The 23,374-nt window shown below is 38.3% G+C and overlaps 1 protein-coding gene across 2 annotated transcripts in view; it reads left to right on the top strand.

The window, feature by feature from the left end:
• Window positions 1–23,374, top strand: part of pde2a (phosphodiesterase 2A) — a 163,758-nt gene that overhangs the window by 28,613 nt on the left and 111,771 nt on the right. The window contains exons 1-2 of one of the 2 annotated variants that reach the window (XM_077566297.1): window positions 19,251–19,453; window positions 19,647–19,737. In XM_077566297.1, the coding sequence (XP_077422423.1) occupies window positions 19,419–19,453; window positions 19,647–19,737 (126 nt within the window). In that variant the 5' untranslated portion in view covers window positions 19,251–19,418. Of the gene's footprint in view, window positions 1–19,250; window positions 19,454–19,646; window positions 19,738–23,374 lie in introns of those variants that run through there. The other variant, XM_077566296.1, reaches the window with a different exon arrangement.

Below are 23,374 nucleotides of genomic sequence, written 5' to 3'. Positions count from 1 at the left end.
CATTTTTTCTCAATTTCTGTTTAACTATGCAGTGTTTCCACTTTGTCTATTTGTCTCATTTTTGGAGTTGACATACTGGTAAAAAAGAAAATCCTTTTAGTGGGGGCAACATAACCCTTTGTTGATTTGAAATTTCCTTACACCTGACAGCAATTAAAACACAGGAACAATGGAATACGTTGGAGAGTGTGTCATATAAAGCATAAACGAAATTTGCAGCACTGTCAGGACTAAGATGGCGCTTACTCACTATTCACAATAAAGTGCCATCATCAAATATAGCACAATAAGACAACTTTAAGGTCTCGTTATATGTGCACAAACATTTGTGTACATACCAGTACAATAGATCTCTCTCAAAATGTTTTTCCTTCATTCTTCTTTTTGTGTTTTTGGCATGTCCCACACGCTGCTTTGACTTCTTGCAAAGAGTTATCATGCTCTGATTACATGCGAACATTAGAATTATTTATTTATTTTTCATTATAACGCAGTTTCTTGGTATTGCGGCGACACAATGAACTCTCAATGCACTCCTGCAGGATTTAGGGTGTTACTAACGCAACACTTTTGGTGCCTTAAATTGTGTTACCGTCTGAGTTTCCTCGAGGTAAAAAGCACGTTTTTGCAAATTATTCATGCTTGGAGATTGGTTTGTTCAAACCATGTTTAAAGATTAATGCAGACTTTATGGAGGCAGAGTTGTGATCTAAATGTTCCGTTCTTCTCTAGCGCATCCTCGTTTTTTGGATGGTTGCGTAAGGACTTAGCAGATCAAATCTGTGTTCTTGGGGGGAAAAGAAAGATATAACAAAACACAAGCCTGCAGCTTTTCACAGCACTGAAGAGCAGAACTTTGATTGGTCTCAAATAAAACAGTACCGGGCAAGAGCCTTTGGATTTAATGTTCTTCCAAATAATAACTTATTGATTCCTTTCTTTGTAGTATGGTCCCCTTCGGAATTGTCCCCAATTTGCTCCACTGACACATTTATCGGGGTAAGATTTGTAGTTTGTATTTGAATTAATGGATTACCTTGACGTGACAGGAATAGGAATTAGTGATAGAAAGTGAAATCCAAACTATTTTGTATTCTAATTTGCCCTGAAAAAGCATTTCAAGAGAAAACTGCACATCATTAGGGTCTTAAAGCTGCCTTAATTGAATCGTTAAATGTGACATAATGCAGTCATGTCCATTTGAATCATAGCCCAATTATCTTGAAATCATTGTCCTACCCGCTAAACCAGAATGAGATTGCATGACCTCGTGACGTGCAACAATATGCAGATTCAAATGATGCTAAATTGTTAGCGACAGAGGGGGCCCTGATTGGCAAAAAGACCCCCCTCACCATTACGCCCCATTACCATCAGCCTGAATGTACGCTTTTCAAGGCAGGATGGTGCCATGCTTTCAAGTTGTTTACACTCAATTCTGACCTGACCGTCCGAATGTCACAGCTGAAATGGCGACTCATCAGACCAGGACAGAACATTTTTTTCCTGGCCTTTTGTCCAATTTTGCTGAAACTGGAGCCTCCATTTCCTGTTCTTAGAAAACAGAAGGCGGAATCAACATGGTCGTCTGACAATCTTGCCAATGTCATGTTCAGTTAATTTATCTTGCTTTCGCCATTCTGATGCTCACTTTGAACAACATGCGTAATTGCATTTTCGGTATGTGAGTAGTAACAACATTCTCCTTTGATGTGTTTTGATGTCCTTTTGAGACTTTTTACTCAAATAAGCATTAAGTTTAAAAAGATCAACATGACGGATCTAAATTTAGCAGAAAAAGCAAAGCGAGTGGAATGGACTGAGGGATATCGGCTTGTTGATGAAAGGAGATGGAGATTGTTATGATCACGTTGCCACGGCAAGAGTCGGTTTCAAGTATGGATCCCTCATTTCTTGATTACCGACGTATAGTAAATAAAATAATGAAAGTCTGCACATAGCGTTGAGCAAAGGCTGAACTCACAAACGTTGGCATCAGCGCATCCTTTGTAGGCGTGTGTTTATAATGAATTATCCTGTCACTCTAAATAATCGTCTTTTGGGATGATAATGACGTCGCCTAGTGCGTGTTCCAATCAGTGATGCGAATACCTCTGCACTTTGCTCGTGTGCTGCAGGAAGCAGGTGTTGATCTCGATTCCCGAGGCAGGGGAATGCAATATAGGGGGTCACAAGAGTCACTCACAAATCATTTTGCCGCTGTCACAACACATACTTGGGAAACATTGCTAGTGGATGGAAAGCGTGTTTACAATGAAAAATTGAAGGCACATAGGTTACAGCTGTAAGGGTGAGAATGAAATTTCCCAAGCACTTCTGAGCTGCTGAGTGCGTGCGCGCGCACACACACAAACGTATACACTCTGTCATTAGCAGACGCTGACGGCAATGCGAAGGGCCAGGCTGCAGTAATCATGAGATAAAAAACTTTCAATGGTAGGGACTCGCGTTTTCCTTTTATCTGTCTGCTCCAGAGGATTTGAGATCATCTGTACACTGGCAAGTAATAGACTGCTATTGTCCACACAAACAACAACAATATGCTACTGTGAACGTACTGTATACTGTGTAGTACAACATACAAAATGAGACAATGCCAATTTATAAACCATCACATATATAGACTTACTTTTTTTTTTGTCTATTATTTTTTTGCTCTGCGTTGTCTGGAACACATTCCAGGTGTAACACACCTCTCTCTCCATCTCACCTGCAACCTTAGTGAGCATAAGCTTTATAGTAAATGGATGGATGCTATTTCTTAATCACAAACCACAATCACCAAATCACAAAACGTGGTTTGCCCAGTAAAGCAGGAAAATTGCCGAAGGCTGTTGTGAGTAAATACATGATATTAGGTTTTGTGTCCACCTGTTCTCGTAAGCCTCGTTCCTTGTGTCTCCCAATCGGCTACCGCAGTCTGTCTTGTCCAGGTGTTCCTCGTTATCTCGTCAATTTGCTTGTGTCAGTTTATTTTCTCGCTTCCTTTGTCATGTCACCTTTCTTGTGTTGGGTGTTCTTGTCATCATCACATTTGTAAAAGATGGAGATATAAAAATAAATAAATCAATTTATGGTCAATTTAGTAGTATTATACTGAGCAGACAGGACAGACACTTGCATATACCTACTATATTTTATGTCACCATTTCCATTTCCACTTCTATGATAACTTCTGTATCTTTAGAAAAATACTAAATGCTAATTTGAAAAAAACAAAACACATAGAAATGAATGCTTTGGATGCAATACAACCAGACTGAAAATAGAAAGACAGCATGCTTGTGCTTGTGCACTAAGAATTATATAAATCTGGCCTAGTTATTGCTGGTCTCTCAGAAGATTAGAAAACCCTCCCGCTTGTCTTTTTGCTGTTTTCTTTCTTTTGTGTTATTTGGCCTGTTTTTTGTTTTGTTTTGTTTTGTTGTTTTTTTGGGAGTGTGTGTGTGTGTGGTGGGGAGGGGGGAATTTGGTGTTCCCATTTTAGTCTGTTGTCACTCTTTGATATGGAAACAATATGCTCATTGGTATTCCTATAGTGATTTAACATTCATCCATCCGTCCGTCTTCTACAACATATATGTTTAAAATAGGGAGGGGGCATGTGTAACTTTGAAGTTTGTGTTTGGGAGGTGGAGTCATGTCGTCATAATTGATGTGGCACTTCCAAAAAAATCGATGTCAAAGTTGCCCTTCCTCAATGCTCATTGCATTGCCATCATATGCATTGTATCTTGCCTTAGATCGAAATTGCAATAGCTGTCCGAAAAATCTCAGTTCAATCTTTTCCTGCAGTTGTTCAACACTCGTGTCCACCATTTTGGAGGTCACTGCAAACCAGAATTGCTTTGCGTTGTCTGGCTGCAATAAGCGAAGTGCGTATTACGATTGCGCATGCGTGACAATCAAGTTAAAAAAAAAACGTGGCTACCAAAATAGCCGTCATTTGAATGGCGGATATTGGAGTGCTGAAAGTGTTTGCGTAACTGTGCACTATAAAGCTTGCAAGCATTGTTTAAACGCTTTCAGCCTTAAGTGACAAAACGACAGGTGCACTTTGTGCCATTTTTAACTCTCCTAATGGAGTTTATAGGCAAAAAAAAAAACACCATTACAAAGCTCGAGAAGACCGAAGTGTACACTTGTAAACCACAATTTCCAGACAGAAAAGAAAAATCTTCTTCAACACATTTATTTTTGTCAATATCCTGAAACCGTGGTAACAGACGGAAGCATCACAAAGCTTGCTAGCGGACGTACGTGTAATGAAACTATTAGAGTGCCTGTCATTTAAGAACCTGCTTCTAGCCCCATGTTTAAAATAGATTAAATAAAAAACAGCAACTTTCCAATGGTTGAAATGGTCCAAATCAGAGCTTCCCCCCCGTTAGACTCCATTAGTTTTCAATGAAAAGATGGTAGCCGGCCTACCCATAATGCACCGTACTGCTGCGATGCGCACTTCGCTTATAATACAGGTGCAAGGTACAAAATCTAAATTCACCGTTTACTGGTGCCATTTTGAATGAGGGTGAGATGACAGCACATTTGTCAAGAATATGACAAGAGATTGTGGCTTTCATAACTCAGCATGGCTGATCTCACTCCAGCCAGATAGCCATGCAGCCTTGTTTGAGCTGAACACTTTGTTGAAATTGAAAGTAAGCTTTAAAAACGTTAGAAATTCCTGTCACATACATATAGTATACATGCAGAGATGCGAGACTCGAGATAAGTCTTCAATTAACCTATAGTATAAAAAGTGTGTTTTTGAAATGTGTGAAGAAACCTGAGCAACTGGAGGAGACTCCGATACACGCCCATCCTCAGAACTGTGAGATGAATCTGCCTCCCAAAAATGAACACGTGAAATAATGTGGTTGCACAAGTGTGCACACCCTCTCAACTAGTATATGGTTAAATGGGATTCAGCACATAACCGCCACCAATTAACTCATTTGCTCCCCAAAACGTATAGATATGTTCTATTTTATATATGACTATGCTCCCAAAGACGTATTTATATGTTTTTTATATGCTTAAGCATACAAAAGGCTTTGATGCAGCCTCTGAACTGAAGAGAATGCATCAAGCAATATTAGCTATTACGAAAACGGCCAGCAGGTGGCAGCAGAGTATAAGAAACCAACCAGGACCATGTTGCAACAAGCTGTTCCCCCACTGTTTGAAACATATTTGTGAATAATGATGAAACTTAGCTATATTCTAATGCTACTTGCTGCAAAATGGAAATAGATAGAAATATACATTTTTTTTAATGAAAGAAGAGACTCTAATCTTTCTCTTGGTTGGTTCCATGTTTTTATAGCAATTGTACACAATATTCTGTGGGCCTTGCAAAATCTGTCAAAATCCAGTAAAACAGCTGGGAGCGAAGGGGATTGCTTCAGTGAAAATGGCTGGGAGTGAATGAGTTAAAGTACCTGTGATTAACCGCTGATGAATCTTTATATATATATATATATATATATATATATATATATATATATTATTTGCACAATCACTAAGAGAATGTAAAGGCATGTCACCTCTGTATGAGTGTAATTTTAGTGTATGCACACTAGGAGGCACTCTGACAGCAGTACTGATTATTTTTCTTGTCACAAATTCAGCATAGCACACGCACGCGCGCGCGCACACACGCATGCACACAGAAATTGAAGTGAATAGAAATGTTGAAGGGACAAAGAAAAGATATGGGGAAATAATTGGAGGAAGGAAAAGTGTGAAAACAGGAAAGAAGAAGTGAAACATGCTGGACTCTCATCTGTTAGTGTTGTTTTGGACATGGGTGTGCAGGGAGGGCAGGTGTGTGTGTGTGTGTGTGTGTGTGTGTGCACATTTGTCATACATGTCATGAAATGGAGCGTGTGCGTGTGAGTGTGTTGTCTCACCCTTAATTGCCATTGTGTGTCTTTGCTTAGACCTTTTGACTGTGAGCGTGCGTCACCCTAGGACGTTCTGTCTATGTGCCGGCCATGTAGCTCATGTCAGTGCACACGTTTTTCTCTCTCTTCCCTCCCACTGCTTCTCACTGGAGCCAGCTGGGCAACCATTATTTTCCGTGTTGTCTCTCATCACCTCAAGTACTCATATGCTAATGCAATCAGTTGGCATAATTCCGTCATACATTTTTGTTTTTCTCCGATGTATTCCAATTAACCTGTTGACATTTCAGCAGACCCATTGGATTGGTAGGTCGACATAATTTTGGGACATGATGAAGTACAAATCCCCAAACACCATGGTCATTACTTTTGGCTCTTTGGTTCTTTCACCAGTCCCAAACTTTCAAGTACTGTTACTTACTTAAATGTTGTTCTAAAAGGACACTAACATACTGCATATAAATATGTTTAAATATTTAAACAAAACTTCAAATATCAGATTTATTTCTTGCAAGAATGATTTAAAATTCACTATGGGCACCTGCATTTTTTTCCCAAACATGTAAGGAACTGATTTTACAACTTTTGTGGATGGAAGACACCATTCCAAAAACTTCCAAATTCAGACAAAATTTAGAAAACAAGAACATAAATTGATTTTTTATGCATCATCTAAGATGCAAAAACAAATTGAAGAAACATTTACAATAATAGGAATACATTCTAAGTATTTTTAAAAAGTGAGTTACTTATCAATAACCCTGTATATACTGTAAATGAAGGTCATGATATAAGGTGGATAATTTAGAAAAGGCAAAACTGTTATATATTTTAAAGTGATACTTGACTCATTGAGCCATTTTCAGCAGTAAAAAGTAAATATTTTGTACAGAATGAATTTGATAATTTCATTATTTTTCATGTACAATTAATACCTTATACCTAATTGTAATTATATATAATTATATATTGTGTATATAATTATTATAATGATATACCTATTACCTTATAAAAGTATTTTTTTCCACATGCTGTCAACTGAAGATGACCTCACCTTTGCTAAAGAAGTAGGTAACGACCAATCATGGCTCACCTGTTTTCTGGGTTTGGTCAGCAAACTGAGCCATAATTGGTCGTTACCTACTTCCTCAGCACAGGTGATGCCACCTTCAGTCAACAGCAAGTGGAAAAATTACTTTTTAAAGGTAATAATTGTAAATGAAAAATAACGAAGTTATCAAATTAATTCTATTAACTTTTTACGGCTGAAAATGGCTCCATGAGTCAAGCATCCCTTTAGCCAAAAGCCACAATTTTTCCATGAGCGAAAGCTGAAAACTGAATTAAAAGTCTCCATGGAGCAAAAAAACAACAACAAACAAAAAATGTTTGTTTGTCCTGAAACACATATTTATCTAAATATGTATTTAAAACATATTGTTGTGGACATTGCCTAAATAAAAAGTTTGAAGCTTGACTCTGTTCTCACAGAAAGACGCTTGTTAGGTGTTGTAGCCATATTTCTCGTCTGAAAATAATTTTTCTTATTAATCTATTCATTCCGTGAGTCTAGTTCTCATCCACCATTTGTACAAAGAGTCAAGGTTGTGTTTTGCTTTGAGTGGATAAAGCTGTTTATGAGTGTGTGCATTGTATTTACGTGCGCGCGCAACTGTGCATGTGTGCGCCCACCAGGGTCAGTGCAATGCTTTCACTGATTCATTATGAAGCGGAAATTGTATGAAATAAATTGTTCCATGATATTTGAAACGCAGGAACATTTAGTACCATGGCAACCATTCTTAGTCATTCCTGTTTTAGTTTTTTTTTTTTTTAAGTATTCTAACCATGAGCACACACACGTTAAAAAAATTAGAGCACCTATTTAAGCAACTCCAGTTGTACATTCTGTTCATTGGAAGACTGAAAAATAACGTTTGGGCTTTTTACAAACTTACATATTTTGCATGTTATGTCTCAAACACAGATTGTTTTACAGTGAATTATTCTGTGAATTGATATCTTTTATTTGGTAATGAAAGAAGAAAGTGGCCAAAGACTATCAGCCTTGTGTGAGGTTTCCATGTTCTCTGGCTTCCTCCCGCATTCCCAAAACATATTTTTTGAGTTAATTGAAGACTCTTAATTGCCCTTAGGCTTGAATGGGAGTGTGAATGGTTTGCTGGTAACAGCTGGGACCATAATGAGGATAAGCGGAATAGATGATGGATGGATGGCACTTCTTCCTGCCACTTCTATTTGTTATTCTTAGCTATTCAGTATTCTTAGCCTCACAATGATGTCACAATATTCTTAGTGATATTTAAGACTCCTGCAGTGATTTCAACATGTAGGCAGCAACATTCATGATTTAGTTGTACAGATGTGGATGGACAACAAGGTGTAGGCTTTGTTGCTGTTAGTTTTTTCCCCTCTGAAAAGGAGTGCAAATGGAATGGAAAAAGGAAAAAGTAATTGTAAGTAACTTAAATTGCTGTGATGCCATGTGGATTTAAAAAGTCCAGACAACCCTGTTCAAATGCCAGGTTTTTGTCATGGAAAAAATGAGTCCACGTTAAATAATTTCCTATGTTTTTCACCATGAATGTGACCTATAGGCTAACTTGTACAACAAACCTAACATGTACATAATATATTTTTTCCAAAACCTCCTTATAACTGGGGCTGTGGCTGTGTTTAGAATTAGCCAACCGCATTTATGTCCATGCTACAGAAAATGGGAGTCAGCATGCACCAGCCACAATCTAAAGAATTTCCCCTTTATTTTGATTATGGCGGCCCCATATGGACAAAAGTGGTAATGTTATGCCGGAAGGAAAACCACATTTCCCATGAGGGCAAGTGCATTGTGTCGTTTTTTAGCTCATGCCAGCAAGTGAAAGCCGGGCCAATGTTGATCCCTGAATGTCCATTTATCCGGGTAGGTTCCCTTTTTCTTTTTTGTCTCTTCAGGCAAAACTTTTCAGTTGTTTTGAAGCTTCTGCCAGGAGATCAGTAATCATGCGTCAACATTCAAATTGACTTCCGTCTTTGTAGCGAATGGGGAAAAGCATACATGTCAACCCATAAGGTTTGTCCGTATTTCTTACGGATTTTTAAGTGTTGCAAAAGCATACGGGCGTATTTGGAAATGAATACGGATTTAACTGTTTTCATGAAAATAATAATATTAGTATATATTGCTTACCCTTTTTAAATTTATTTAGTATTTACTGTCGGCTACGTGCTACACGTGTGCATAAGCTCGATTTAAACAACAACCGGTCACAAAATCTCGTCTGTCGCGCGAGACTTTTAACAGTTTCCTGACATGCGCAGTTAATAAATTTGTGTTAGCGCGAAAATTGCGAGTCGTTCGCAGTGGTTGAGAAAATGGGGGACAGGCCGGCCAAAAAAACAAGATACACCGGACGTTTTCGTTTGGAATGGACGGATTTATTTAAGGTAATTGGTCCGTCAAAACTTGGAGAAGAGTATGCATCATGTTCGCTTTGTTCACGGGACATTAAGGTTGCGGCATCTGGCATTTACGATGTCAAAGAACATTTGAAATCAAAGTTGCACGAGAGAAATGTGAAGCAACAAAAAAGTCAACCGTCCATGATAAAATTTTGATTAAAATTGATTCACCTTATGATGCCAGATGGCAGTCACTGTGATATTTAGAAATCTGTTTTTTCTTTGTGCAATAAAATGTAATTTGGAACAAGATACTGTCAATGTCTTCATATAAGAAAGAAAGTAAGGTAAGATTAATGTTATTGCATGAAACAGCTTTAGTATTGATAAAACTGACATAAGGATTTTTATGGGAAAATAAGGATTTTATGGGTTTGTAATACAGGTGGGACCAAATTAGGGTTGACATGTATGGAAAAGGGGAAGTGAAGTATGCCATAAAGCAGTCAGCACATTTGTAGTTTTTTGTATGGCAGTGTTCCTACCATCCTCCTCAAAGTTGCTTAGTGGCAGTAAAAATAACACAGACCCCCATTCAACTAGTTTTAAGTCAATGTTTCATCAGAAGAGTTATGAAAATATTTAATTAAGGTTGACTGGTTCCTTCGTGCTACTTTAAAGTGCCCCTGACTAACCCCAAATGAACTAAATATGTTCTAGTATGCTTTTCCTGACTTCTGTTTTTATTCATTTATTTAAATTTTTTGCTTGCTAGCAGAAGCCTGAAGATGTTTTTTTTCTTCTTCATTGGGCTTGCACAGGTTATAGGTCACATCGAGGGTTGAAACAGTTTGAAATGATTTATTTTGGTCTCATTATTATTATTTCGTAATAAATCACAAAAACAAAAAAAGACTTTTGCCTGAAATTAAATGAATTTTAACATTTGATGTTTTGAAAGACGAGTAATAAATCAATCCCTGTGGTGTTGCCATTTGAGTATGAAGGACTCACATTAGCTGGGAGACGTTGAGATATGTTGACCTCTGGATTTTTTAGTTTCACCAAAGACATATTGCAACATGTTTGACGTGTAACTCATACATGTGGTGAATATTATGTACAGTACTCTGGTTTGAGAGATGTTGAGGACGTTAGCCTACATTTGAGCATCCAAGGGTCTAATAATGAATAAGGATGATTACAAGTAGAATGAATACTATTTTTGGAAAATTTGGAATAAATGCGCACAAGAAAAATTGACGCTAAAGGTAATAATATTGTCACGAAATGCCAACAAATATCATTTATGTTCCGTCGAACTGTTGCAATTGTCAAGAAATTCAAAATGGAGTCAAAATTGGCGGTAAACTCAATGACCTTTTGGAATATGAATAACAACCCCTAAACATCCCTTTTGTTTAAACAAGTACCCAGAAACACCAAATAGCCAAATAGTATCCATTTTTGAAAATTTCAAAATGGTGGCACGTGGTCAATAATGGCGGGGAAATTCTGAGAATGGATTTTTGTTGTTTTTGTATCTTTGATTAAAATATGACAAAAATGGCCTGATTAAAAATTCCAATCTTTTGCCAAAATGGGATGGGCCTACATTCCCAAAAATACAACTGTTTTTAAATTAAAATGTGATCATAATTTTGTGCTTAAGTACAAGTGAAAACAACCTCCCACTACCCCCACCCAAAAGTAAAGCTTAAATGTTCCGCCTGCACACGACAAACTGCTGAGTGGTGGTGTAACAATCTGTTGCAGTAACGATGTAGTTTGTCGTAAACAAGTCTGAAAAGCAACCAAGACTTGCTTCATCTAAGAGGAAGTTTTTCTTTTGTTTGCTTGCTACAGTTCTTCTGCACGTTTCTGCCCCTGCGTGACTTTTCCCCAACTATGATTTTTCACTTCATGTCAAAGGCGACTTTGTGTTTCCTCTTTCTCCGACACAATTTTTGCCGCCCACTCGCTCGCTCTTCCCCTTGCCAAGTGGCTTTCTTTGCCTTCTTGCAATCTTTAACGTCAGTACCTTTTGTCTTTGTTGGAAGTTTTCACAAAGCTCTTTCCACTTCATGTTTGTGCATGCCTTTTACTCCTTTTAGCGCCTCCTATTGCGTAAGCCGTGACATCTATTAGGCGTTTTTGCCAAGGCTATCATTTCCAGAAGGTTCACCAACTGGCAGGGTCTGGACCCCCACTTGCAACCTTCAACATCTCATTATCAGCCTTACCATCGTTCTCGCCTGTCTCGATCCCCGCCAAGCAATCTGTATTTCACTCTGTGTCCTTTCCGTTTTTTATTGCTAATTCTTTTCACTGCCCACCTTTGACATGAGCAGCAATGAGCATATAAATACCTAAAGGAAGTATGCTTGTCTGTGTGTGCGCGTGTGTGCGCGTGTGTGCGCGCGTGCTTGTCGGGTAGCACATCAGGAAGGAAGCAGCTCCTTCGGAGAGGAAGAGTCAAAGAGGATCTTTCATAATCAAACACAATCACATCTCCAAACTTTCAGCTATATGAATACACTAGTCATACTGCACATGTTTTAATTGTACGTATAGCATAATATATACTGATTATTTTTCAATATGGTTCAGCCCCTTGCACCAAATTAATGTTTGACCAGATATACCTCAAGCTTGCACAATACTATCCTCAATTCCACATCATTTAAATTATTACCTGTTAAACTCATAGAGTGTGAATGAAAATGTAAATGCTTGTCCGTCTTGAAATGTCAGCCCTATGATTGGCTGGTGATCTGTCAACTGACACGCTCCAGCTTCCTCCAACAAAATGAACAGCGTAGAAAATGTTTGAATTGGCAACCCGGTATTTTCTGTCCTTTGAGTACTTTGCCTGTGATTGACAGCCCTTAGAGTCAAACGTGACCCGGACCAGGTTGACTTCACGGTCACTAACATCCCAATGGTGTGATCATATTACACATCCAGCTGAGTGTACTGTATCTCCATTTTGCTGCTGGAAGCATTTGTAGTCAACTTGTCTTGTAATATTCTGCCATGTCTTAATGAGTCCTGTGAACTGAGAGTTTTTATTGCAGCTGAGTGAGAAAAATACGGAGGTAATGTTTGAATACTCACATTTGTATGCACACAAGATAACGAGTCATGAAAGTTTTTTTTTTTTTTAATGATTTTAGGACAAAATCTATGCGTGTGGTCTAGTTTGGCCCCCTGAGTTTTGTTCTGGTTTCCCTTTGCTTTGAGACCAGCTTGGAGTTGGCAACACCCGTGTACTTTTATAAATGACCACGTAACACGCGTACGTTTATATACAGGGCGTGTCTTTGTTGCTTTCCTGTTTTTTTACTCCTTGTTTTGTTGAAGGAAATACATGATCTGCAACAATAAGGTAAAGTCATTAGCACTCTTCTCTCTGTAGAAACTTAGTATAGTGGTGCTTGCATTTTTACAAGGCTCTTTAACTCATTCACTGCCATTGACGGCTTTAGACGTCAAAAATTCATTTGAACTATTTCTATTAGTTTAACATTTTTTCCACTTTTGTTAACAAGAGTATGAAAACCTAGAAAAAGTTTTTATTGTACGTTTAGAACAGATATAAAATGAATCATGAGTTAACTATTAAAGTCATGTGATTAATTACAATTTTAAAAAATGTAATCGCCTGATGACCTAATTTTTAATAATCTTTTCTTTTCTTTTTTTTAATAATCTTTTTTCAAAAAAGAAAAGATTATTAAAAATTAGAGTGTCAGGCTATCAAAATATTTAATTGTAATTAATCGCATGACTTCAATAGTTAACTCATAATTAATCACAAATTTTATATTTGGTCTAAATGTACAATCATTTCCCCCCCTAGGTTTTCATACTCTTGTTAGCAAAAGTGGGAGAAAATTTTAAACTAATAGAAATAGTTCAAATGAATTTTTGACGTCTATAGCCGTCAATGGCAGTAAATGAGTTAATTTGGAACGGACATAAATTACTATTATTATTTTAGTAGTAGCAGTAAAGGTAGCAATATTTTGTCTTCCACGAGGCTCCTTATTCATGACTATGATGCAAAATTTTCTAGACCTGATTCCCCACAACCCCCGCACATGCTCTTTTGCTTCTTCTCTGTGACTTATTCGGCTCTTTAGGCAGTAGAAGCATCTTCCCAGATGCACATCACTCATCAAGCTGAACACACTTCTGTCACAGCCACCTGAAGATGGGCTCCGCTCTCCAATTTCAGAGGAGGCTCTCTTAGGATTTGTTTTTCTTTCAAGCAGGGATGAGCTGCGTCAGAGAGAATCTAATAAGCCACGGAGGATTGGCTTTCAACAGTATATAAGCGGCCCAATTCATTTTAAATTTCATTTAGAGTGTAGTAGTGTGAATGTCACCTGAAATATACTGATAAGTAGATGACTTTCAACTCCAGCATACATGCACAGCCCAATGGTTGACAAAGTTGGCATCAAATACAGCGGAGCTGAGTAGTGATGGGAAAACGAAGCTTCATGAACCGCTTGTGATATAAAGATAAGGCTAGTGCAATGGAAATTGATTACATTTCTCCTGCATCTTGAAACCAAGTGCACCATCTGAAGGAGTAAAAAAAATATTGGAAAATTGGTTCACAAAGTTTCATTTTCCTCTCTGGAAATATCCATCTCATGGATAGACTGATAATCGGCTGGTTCGATTATCGGCACAGATGATATTCAATATTTTGACGAATATCGGCATCAGCCATTAAAAAAAGAAAGAAAAAAAGATCAATTTTAATCTGTGTTAACATCAGGGAAGTATTTATTTACATTTTCATTTAACTTTTGTGACGGGCAATAATTGTTACACTTTATACGACATGTTGCTGACCCTTGGAACTCTCTGTATTTTCTGTTTTTATTTGAAATTCAAAACTAAGACACTGCTCAGTGAAAATGTGGCATTTCACATATTTGGACATTTTGGAAAATGTTATTTCCTGTAGAGAACGATAGGAATTGGGAAGCTGTTTAGGTGTTTGTTTTCATTTAACTTTTTAAGACATGCCACTAACCATGCAAGTTCCCTGAGCTTTTTGTTAGAATTTTAAACCAAAGATGTCTATTGTCTAAGATTAAATACTACTACTACTAATAATAATAATCATCATCATAATGATAATAATCATAATGGTAATAAATAAATCAATCAATTTTTTTCAAATCTAAAAAACTATTCATTAAGAATATGCTGAAGAAAAAACATTTTGATAAAGTTAAACGAACGGAATCTTGTTTTGAAATTGAATACTGGTAAAAAAAAAAATGCTGTTTTTGTTTATGCTAAATTTAGATTTTTTTCTTGTTGTTTATGTACAAATGTGTATACATAAATGTATTTTTCTTTTCAACTAGAATTTTGTGTATACAGTATAAAATTTGGAGTTTGTATATTTTTAAATGTTGATGCCAATATTTTCCCTTTTATTGGAAATGAATATCAGCTCCAAATATCGGTTATCGGGGTCCTTGACTGCTACTAATAATAATCGGCATCAGCATCGGCCCTGGAAAAAAAAAGAAGGTCTATTGCTATGTATATTGCTTATCCTCTGTTGTGAAACTACATAAGCACAAACTTCCACAGAAAACAAAAGCTCAAATGTTTATTTACGTACCTGAAATCTACATGCATAATAACAATTTGGAACAATTGTATAATTGCAACGAAATGCTGTATTTTGACAAGGACTTCAACAAACGAACTGATTATTCTGGGGATGAGAAACCCAATTGTGTGACTGTGAGTGCATCAGGCTGCTGTTAATATAGCTCCGCCATTATGTAGATTAGCCCTTTTCCCCTGAGTGCACCTTCACCATTTAGAGCTTTCAATCAAACAAATGCTTTATGGGCGTACACACACACACACACACACACAAACACACACACGTGCACTTTCTATCATTGTTTTGTGCATGCTACTCGAGTCGTGACAAACACACATTTGTCATGACATCTTGCTTTAGTTCAACTAATCACACATGCGCTTATCCACGCCCAGCCCGCCCCCCTGACACAGACTGACAACAGACCAAGGTTATTCCATGTTTTTCAGGTCCACTCTAATTATGGTCTACTGCACCGTGGTTACGGGCGCTGCTATTGAGTGAGTGAGTGAGTGAGTACTGGGTGGGATTGTGTTGTGTTGTGTTGTGTTGTGTTGTGTGTGTGTTGATTGTATTTGAGCAGTAAAACTCAGCCGCTTGCTTTAATGGAAAACTTGTGATCAATACTCCCCTTCAGATGAGCCGCTCAGCATTTGAGTCCTGAGTGAGTGTGTTTAAAGGTCCAAGGTAGATAAAGATGGACACACAGGGTGTTTATATACAGGCCTGCTCCTCCTTTGGATATGTGTGTGTGCAGTGGTGAACAAGGTGCAGGTTTGAGACAATGAACTAAGTGCAACGCTGATTAGCTCTGTATTTTATTTTATTTTTTTTGCTGTTTGGAGCACTTGTCAATGCATGCTGCTGTCCTGGAATAACATTTCAGAAAGAAACAGACAGAAATATTCTCACCTCTTTAAAACGCTGAAGCTCGGGTTCTGACCAAATCAAAGTCACTCAAGTCCTTAAGGTTTTACACTGGCTCTCAATAAGCTGTAGAATACATTTCAAAATTCTGCTACTGGGCTATAAATCACTGAATGGTTTGGGTCCTGAATATATTACAAAGAAATGCCGATTGAATATAAACTCAGCAGGGCTCTGAGATCTGCAGACTCTGGTCAATTAGTGGAACCCAGAGTTCAAAGTAAACATGGTGAAGCTGCATTTAGCTGTTATGCTGCACACAAATGGAATAAACTGCCAACAGATGTGAAGTCAGCCCCGAGTGAAAATGCTGTTAAATCCAGGTTGAAAACTTTGCTTTATTTATTTATTTATTTTATTTACTATACCTTTGGTTGAGGTCTTTTAAACATTTTTAAATCATGTTTTTTCCCCTTGTAATTATGTTAAAATGATACTCTTATTTCTTTACGGTTAAATTTCCGATTTGTGTTTTAACATTTTCGATGTATGTTCTTTTAGTCCTTTTCTTAAGCTACTTTTGTTTTCTCTACTTTGCTTGTGAATGCCTGTTGTGCATTTTGATGCTTGTGTGTGTAAAGCACATTGAGTTGCCTTGTGTATGAAATGTGCTATAGAAATGAAAGGGCCTTGCCTTGCCTATTGCCTTAACATGAGAGCGCAATGGCTGGATTTGGAGTCATTGCAGTTTGTGCACTTGTAGGATTTATATAGAAAATCTGGAAATTACCATTTCTCTGAACACTGTAGCGGGGGGTGGGGATTTGCAGACTAGTGGTTTGCATATGCAGGCTCATTTCTTGGCCAATGCGACATTCACAATTGCCCTGTAAAACCGGTAATGAGTACAAGATACAGTATATGCAGTATAGTCTTCTTCTGAGGTTTGTAAACGGAAATAAATGAATGGAACCTGAAAACATTCAGCTTGAATTCTGGGGTGTTGAGAAATTGCATTCACGAGACTAGAACCCGAGTTGTGCCTGTTACTGTAAATGCTGCTTGGCTCGGTCTACGTTTTCTCATTTATGTTGTACGTTAGAAGCGGAATTCTGCTGGTAGGTGTACTAGGCTGATTTGACATTGCAAGTGGGCCACTACGTCGTTGTTTTGACCCATCTCTCATATTACTGTGCTTTTATTTACAGTGATGGAGTGAGACAAATATAGTGTGTTACTTTTTCCACACAAGTAATCAGACAAAGGTCATTCTTCAAACCTCCCTAATTGCTACTTTTCTGAATGCATAAAATGGAATTGTGTCACTTGAAGCATTTCATTTTTTCAATTTTCAATGTCATGTTTTCAACTATTATTCTTGTGATATTACATGATCCCAATCACAATTTCCATCAGGTTGATAGAATACATTTCCCCTTTAATGTCAGTAGCATCATCGTCTGCTTTACGTACATTTTGCCATTTTGGCTGATAAACTACCTTTGATAGAGATGAGATCTCTAGATTAATCTGACTAATTAACAGCCCATGACCTCCAAAAACGTATTTTGAAGCCATATGCTAAACCTAACTGGAAGTACATCATTTTGACTTCATTTTGGAATTTTGCACCATTCTTGGCATTTTATAGAGGTCATATTTTAATGAAACCCTCCTCAAAATTGATCTGCCAATTTTCACACTTTGAGTGCTTCTTGTAAACATATCGAAGACGAAAAGTTATTGAAAGCCATGCACTGTTTGTAAAGCAAAAAAATGATGCTGTTTTTGAGGGTCTAGACCTAAGCAAAAACTCTTGAAACTTTGTACACACGACAGGCCTAGCAAAAACATTTATATTTTAGAAGGTTATTGTGTAGTTTCTTCAAAATGGCCAAATAGTGCCCACTATAAAAAAAGTCGCACACCTGCTTGAAAGTTTCACCGACATCTGTGAAAATTAGGAGGCATGTGCAACTGCCCAAGACCTACAAAAAAGTATTTGAGAGTCATACCTTAAACCGAACAGGAAGATGCCATTTTCATTTTATTTTGAAATTTGGCAACATTTTTTTCCCTTTTATGGAGGTCATATCTTAACAAATACCTCCTAGAAAAGGTATTAGACCATCTTCAAACTTTGGGTGTTTCCAGACTGATGAACAGTTATTGAAAGCTTTTTATTTTGTCGTACACTGTTGCCGAGGCCATGTGCCGTTTGTAAAGAAAAACGATGCTGTTTTTGAGGATGTAAATCTAGTCGAATACTCATGAAACTTTGCACACACATAAGGCAGGGCAAATACATTTATTTATTAGTGGGTTCTTGTCATGCTTGTACCCCAAAGGTACAAGTACCCTAACAGGGTCAGGATTGTGAGGGCCCTTTATAGCTTCCAGCTCATGTTTTTTTAGTTTTAGTTTTTTGCTTATTTAAGCTTGAGTAGTATTTAATTGAAATTTTCTGGTCAGCCACTGTAATCACATTCACTTATGTAGCATTATTCACATTATGTTCCCTTGGTTAAAAGGGGAAAAGTTTGTTTGGGTGTGGGGTGGACTTAAAAGGACAATGTGTAAATATTTGCCACCTAGTGTTGAATTAATAGAATGCAACAACCTAAGTTGGAAGTGCCATAGAGAGACTACACTTCGCAAGCCTACCACGTTATAAATTAACATTGAAGTGATAGAACGTTTTTCTTTTTGCACATATTTGAAATTAATAGTGGGTTTTTAAAATGAATGAACATTGAAATATTGAAAATTTGTGCACACTGTCTCTTTAAAGGGGAAGTCATCCTGACTCATTTCTTGAAAATAATGTTATATGTGACCTCACTCATCCAAACATGACATTCTAATTAATAAAGCATTTGTGGAATATGAGTTATGAAGCAAAATTCAGCCATTTTTTTCCCATCCATCTCAGGGGGCGGCCATTTTGCCACTTGCTGTCGATTGAAGATGACATCACAGATACTCAGGGCTCAGGCAATGATCAACTACAGCTCACCTGTTTTCTGAAGCTGAGCTGTGATTGGTTGTTACCTGACACCTGAGCAACTATAATGTCATTTTCACCAGACAGCAAGTGGCGGAATGGCTGCCTGATATTGATCAAAAAAAACTAGTGGGGCTGCATAGAACATATTGTCAAGATTTTTTTTTTTTTTTGGGGGGGGGGTGACTTCCACTTTAAGGAACAGATAGTATAGTTAGAAAGCTACTGTTCAGTGAAGTTCCTAAGTGGGTATCCTGCTGTAAAAAGCAACAAGAAAGAGAAACACGGGGCAGGCTGATGGAGGCAGTAAGACCCTGAGGATGAGCAGAGCGATCGGGGTGGGAGGAGGAGGAGAGAGGAGGAGGAGAGAGGAGGAGGAGGAGAGAGCGCGTTCACTCTGAGCTCGGCGAGCCGCAGCTCGCGGTGTCAGTGGTATCAGTGTGTGTCCCAGCCAGTCCCTGCGAGTGCGTGCGTGCATCACCGCGTCGCCGTGTGCGCCAATGCGCGTGTGACCCCGGCGCTCTCTCTGCGTACGACAGGTGGCGATGACATGACCGCGTTGGAGAGGAAGAAAGGGAAGGACCTGTAAGGGTTTAACACGCATACTTTTTTTTTTCACCTTCAATTCCGCGACACACGTGCTTAAATTTCTGCATTCCTCAACTCAGAAGTTACTAGATTAGTGCGCGCGAGTTGTTTTGACAGCAGCGCTGACTCCACGACAAAAGCGAGAGGGAAAACAAATGCACGTGTCCTGACTTTTCTTTTCTACCTGCAGACGAGGTCAGCAAGTGTTACTGCGTCCAGAGGAGAGTTCAGCTCCGAGCCTGACAAGCAGACAGTCCACCGCGTTTTCTGAACAAGTCCAGGTAAGAGCGCAAGTCTTCCTCTCACATGACGTCTCAAAACAGGAACTCAAACAGGATGCCCGATGCTTGCCACTTTCGCTCTTATCCAGTCTGTCACAATCACAGGTAGATTCTGGAACATAGCTTTAGGTAATCTGTCGCAATGTCACACACATACGCACACAACTGGTTCACTTGCTGAGTGCCAAACGGACAGGGCTTCAGTCTACACCTTTTGGTATTTGTTCTTATATGTATATTTCTCTTTTTACTTATTGATTGTTATGACCAAATAACTTAAACTAAGCTAAGTTTCTTCCCCAATGCACACATTTTAGCAAGCACCATCTGCATGATGATTGTGCTTGGCATCAGCGTATGCAACAAGTGTGTGTTTGCATCTGTAATTCAAATTAAAAGAAGCTTTAATGAAAATTGATTGGGCTGCCCGTGTGGACCTGCTCCACACACTCAGTGAGACGCACACACTTCATTCACACACGATTGTTACCGTACCTAACTTTATGGGTGTCCTGTGTATCGCAACACATTTACCCTCTCCCACTCTTGATGCTTTCCTGTAAAGTTAGTTTGGCTCTGTATTTATTTGATTTGCTTAATCTTTGTTTGAGCAGACATGTGTGCCTCTGTTGAGGTATGTGTGTGTAACGTTGCTATCTGTGGTTACTGCGCTGCCGTGAGTCAGGCTTCCGCATGCGTATATCCACAGCCATGCGATGACGTTTAAAACCTTGTTTAACAGCATTCCGCTTTTGGATCATTGCTAAGGTGTCACCATGACGTGAAGTCCTTGGAAGCGCCTGCTGACTCACAAGCAGCGCCACCTGTTGGTGTCGCCCGAGTGAATTACACATGTTCAGGTTTGAGAGGTGCGTACTTAGGGATTAATTTTTGGAAACTATTGCAGTCATGCCCTTTTAGATACAAGTGCAAATGACAGATGTGCGTGGCTGTGGGTCAGTGGTGCATTGGCCCACGTGAAGGTTTTGGCAGTGTGAGTCTTTGTACACACTGTATGCACTGTTGGTTGTACACAATTTACGTGAGCACTTGAAGCAATGAGGCAGCAAATGTAGCAGGTTAATCTCTTCTCAGCCTTCAGCAGAACAGATGTGCGGATTAATTTGTCAGGGAATCATGTGGCGCTTACATGCTGGTATGTGAGCTGGAGACTGAAATTCAGTAAGATAAATGTTTGTATGTATCTTTGGGCTGGAATTATGGATAGAGTGGAACCTAGATTTGACTGACTAACAGGAGGAGGGGTCGTCCCGTTAAATCGAAGTATATTTTTTGGTGGCCCAAAAATGTCCAGTACAGTATGAAATGATTGTAAATAAATGTGGTGCTTTCAGGGGTAGTATCGTGCAGCTGTTTACGTTCATGAAGCACAATGTTCATGTTAAGGTGCTCCCCCCCCATCTCTGTTGCTACTGGATGCCATAGTAGAGAAGGGCTTGATCCAAAAAAAACAAAAAAACAATTAGCAAGTTCGAGAGCTGTGTACACAAGCCTTAGATGTGAATAGGTGGAAACCAAACTGACACATAAGGTGCAGAATTTGGAACCCAAAAGCAGACAAAAAAAAAACTGAAGTTGAAAATAGAGAGTCTTAATAAACAAAAACACAAAGTGACAACACAGAACTGAAATGGATTAAGAGAAACCTGAATGAAAGAACTTGACGATGAAACCTTCACTAAGAAACCTGGACATATTGACAAAAGTCTCTCAGTAACTCCACTAGGGCCATGCTCAATTCTATTTGACAGAATAAAGGGCTATATGACAAAATAAAAATGACAAATACCGGACCTAAGAGTGATAAATACAGGACCATAGCAACTGTCAACATCATCATCGAATACAGGCCCTTAACGGCACAATGACCAAAACACAGTCACAACAGAAACTCCTTTTGAGCCGTGTGCCTACGGTGATGCTAAAGCTAATGCTAAACTCATGTCCATGCCCTTTTCTAGGACTGTCACCTCTGCCAAGATAGCCGCTACGTATGTCCATGCAGTGCCTTCAATAGCAAAGTCGCCCTTGCCAACATGGCCGCCACGTAGGCATACAGTACATGTTCGCCTGCTCTAGTCTACTGTGCATTTGTGACAACAGCGGCACAACCTGAAAATAAGTGTGCAGTCTATTTCCGTAGATTGCGCCACAGCCTCAGCAAACAACAGCAGCCAATTCTGACAGACTTTGACAACAGACTGCACACTAGTTTCAAGGTTCCACTGTATTTTTTGTAATGAATAATTGTTGATCGTAATGACTTGCTAAATTTATTTAGTCAAGATTAGTGCCGCCAGGCGATACATTTTTTAAAAACTAATTAATCGCATAATTTTCCATAATTAATCACGATTAATTTGTTTGTGTACTTCTGCTTCTACTGTATTCTACAAAGCTCGTAACAGATATTTACTTTTGGAATTAATGTAAAATCCTCAAATGCAAAGTATATTTAGAATCAAAGACTGTTGGAATAGCTTTTTTTGATCATTGAATAGAATTATTCTTCTTTAAAATAGGCTACATCTGTAGAACAAAACAATGTAAACATTAAATTTACAGTAATCTTTTTCTCACAGAAACAATTCTCAAAACTTGTGCTTACAAGCAGCACACTCCAGCAGTTTATCGGCGGTAAAAGGAAGTAAATAAAATTGAGTTAACTGAGATTTTTTTTTTTTTACCCTTAAAATAATTTAAATTATTCTGCAGAGTTAACACTTTAATTTAGACAGCCTTAATCGAGATATAGTTTAAGAAAGATCAGTTGTGACATAAGTGACCCACTCCTTCTGGAAGGTTTCCTTGCCCAATTGACACCGACTTGTTGGTTAAATGTAAGAAATCAAATGTGTGCAAGGGAATGAACTAACGATTTTCAATGTGGCTTGTAGCACCGTTTTATCAAGAGCGTGTGGCGAGACAGCGTGCTGCCAAACGAAGTCATTTCAAATGTGCTTTCATGAGGATGTGTTTAATGCATACAAATGAAATCGCAACTTTCCATGAGCAGAAGCTTCTACGGATGTTGTGCCTGTTATCTATGTACATACTGATGCTCTTTCTTCCTGGCTGCTTGATGAATGACTTGGAAATATTTGCCAGGGAATATGTTTATTATTCTATGAGAATTATCCTGACGTGAGACTCTTTTTTTTTCTCCATTTAGTTCCAGAGAGGGCTTTCTTTTATGCTTCACTCAAAACTAAAACTGGGCTTAATACTAACCATAAAAGGTTGATCAAACTTACTGCACTAAATAGACGGACTTTCTGGATGTGAGTCTGTTAGATCAAGTATAACTGACTGTATTCAAGTTTTACACATAACAGTGTGAGCACAATTTTTGTTGAGTTAGGTCAAATTTTGAGTTGTAAATCCAAAACCGATCTCATTTAAATTTTGAGCTATAGGATCCCTGTTTTCTGGAACAATGTTAAATAAATGTGGATATGTAAATTCCTAAAACGGGATTCTTATAAGCTTTGAAATCTATTGATCGTATATTTATCTATATCTCTAACCGTCCTGTTTGAATTGTGACTGCACAAACAAGTTGCCGCATAATCCACTCTTCTTATTACAGTTAATCAATGGATGGAATTTTGCTCAT

Source organism: Vanacampus margaritifer, chromosome 5 (assembly GCF_051991255.1).
Source record: "Vanacampus margaritifer isolate UIUO_Vmar chromosome 5, RoL_Vmar_1.0, whole genome shotgun sequence".
Classification (NCBI taxonomy): Eukaryota; Metazoa; Chordata; class Actinopteri; order Syngnathiformes; family Syngnathidae; genus Vanacampus; species Vanacampus margaritifer.
This window is presented reverse-complemented; position numbering and strand designations above follow the sequence as displayed.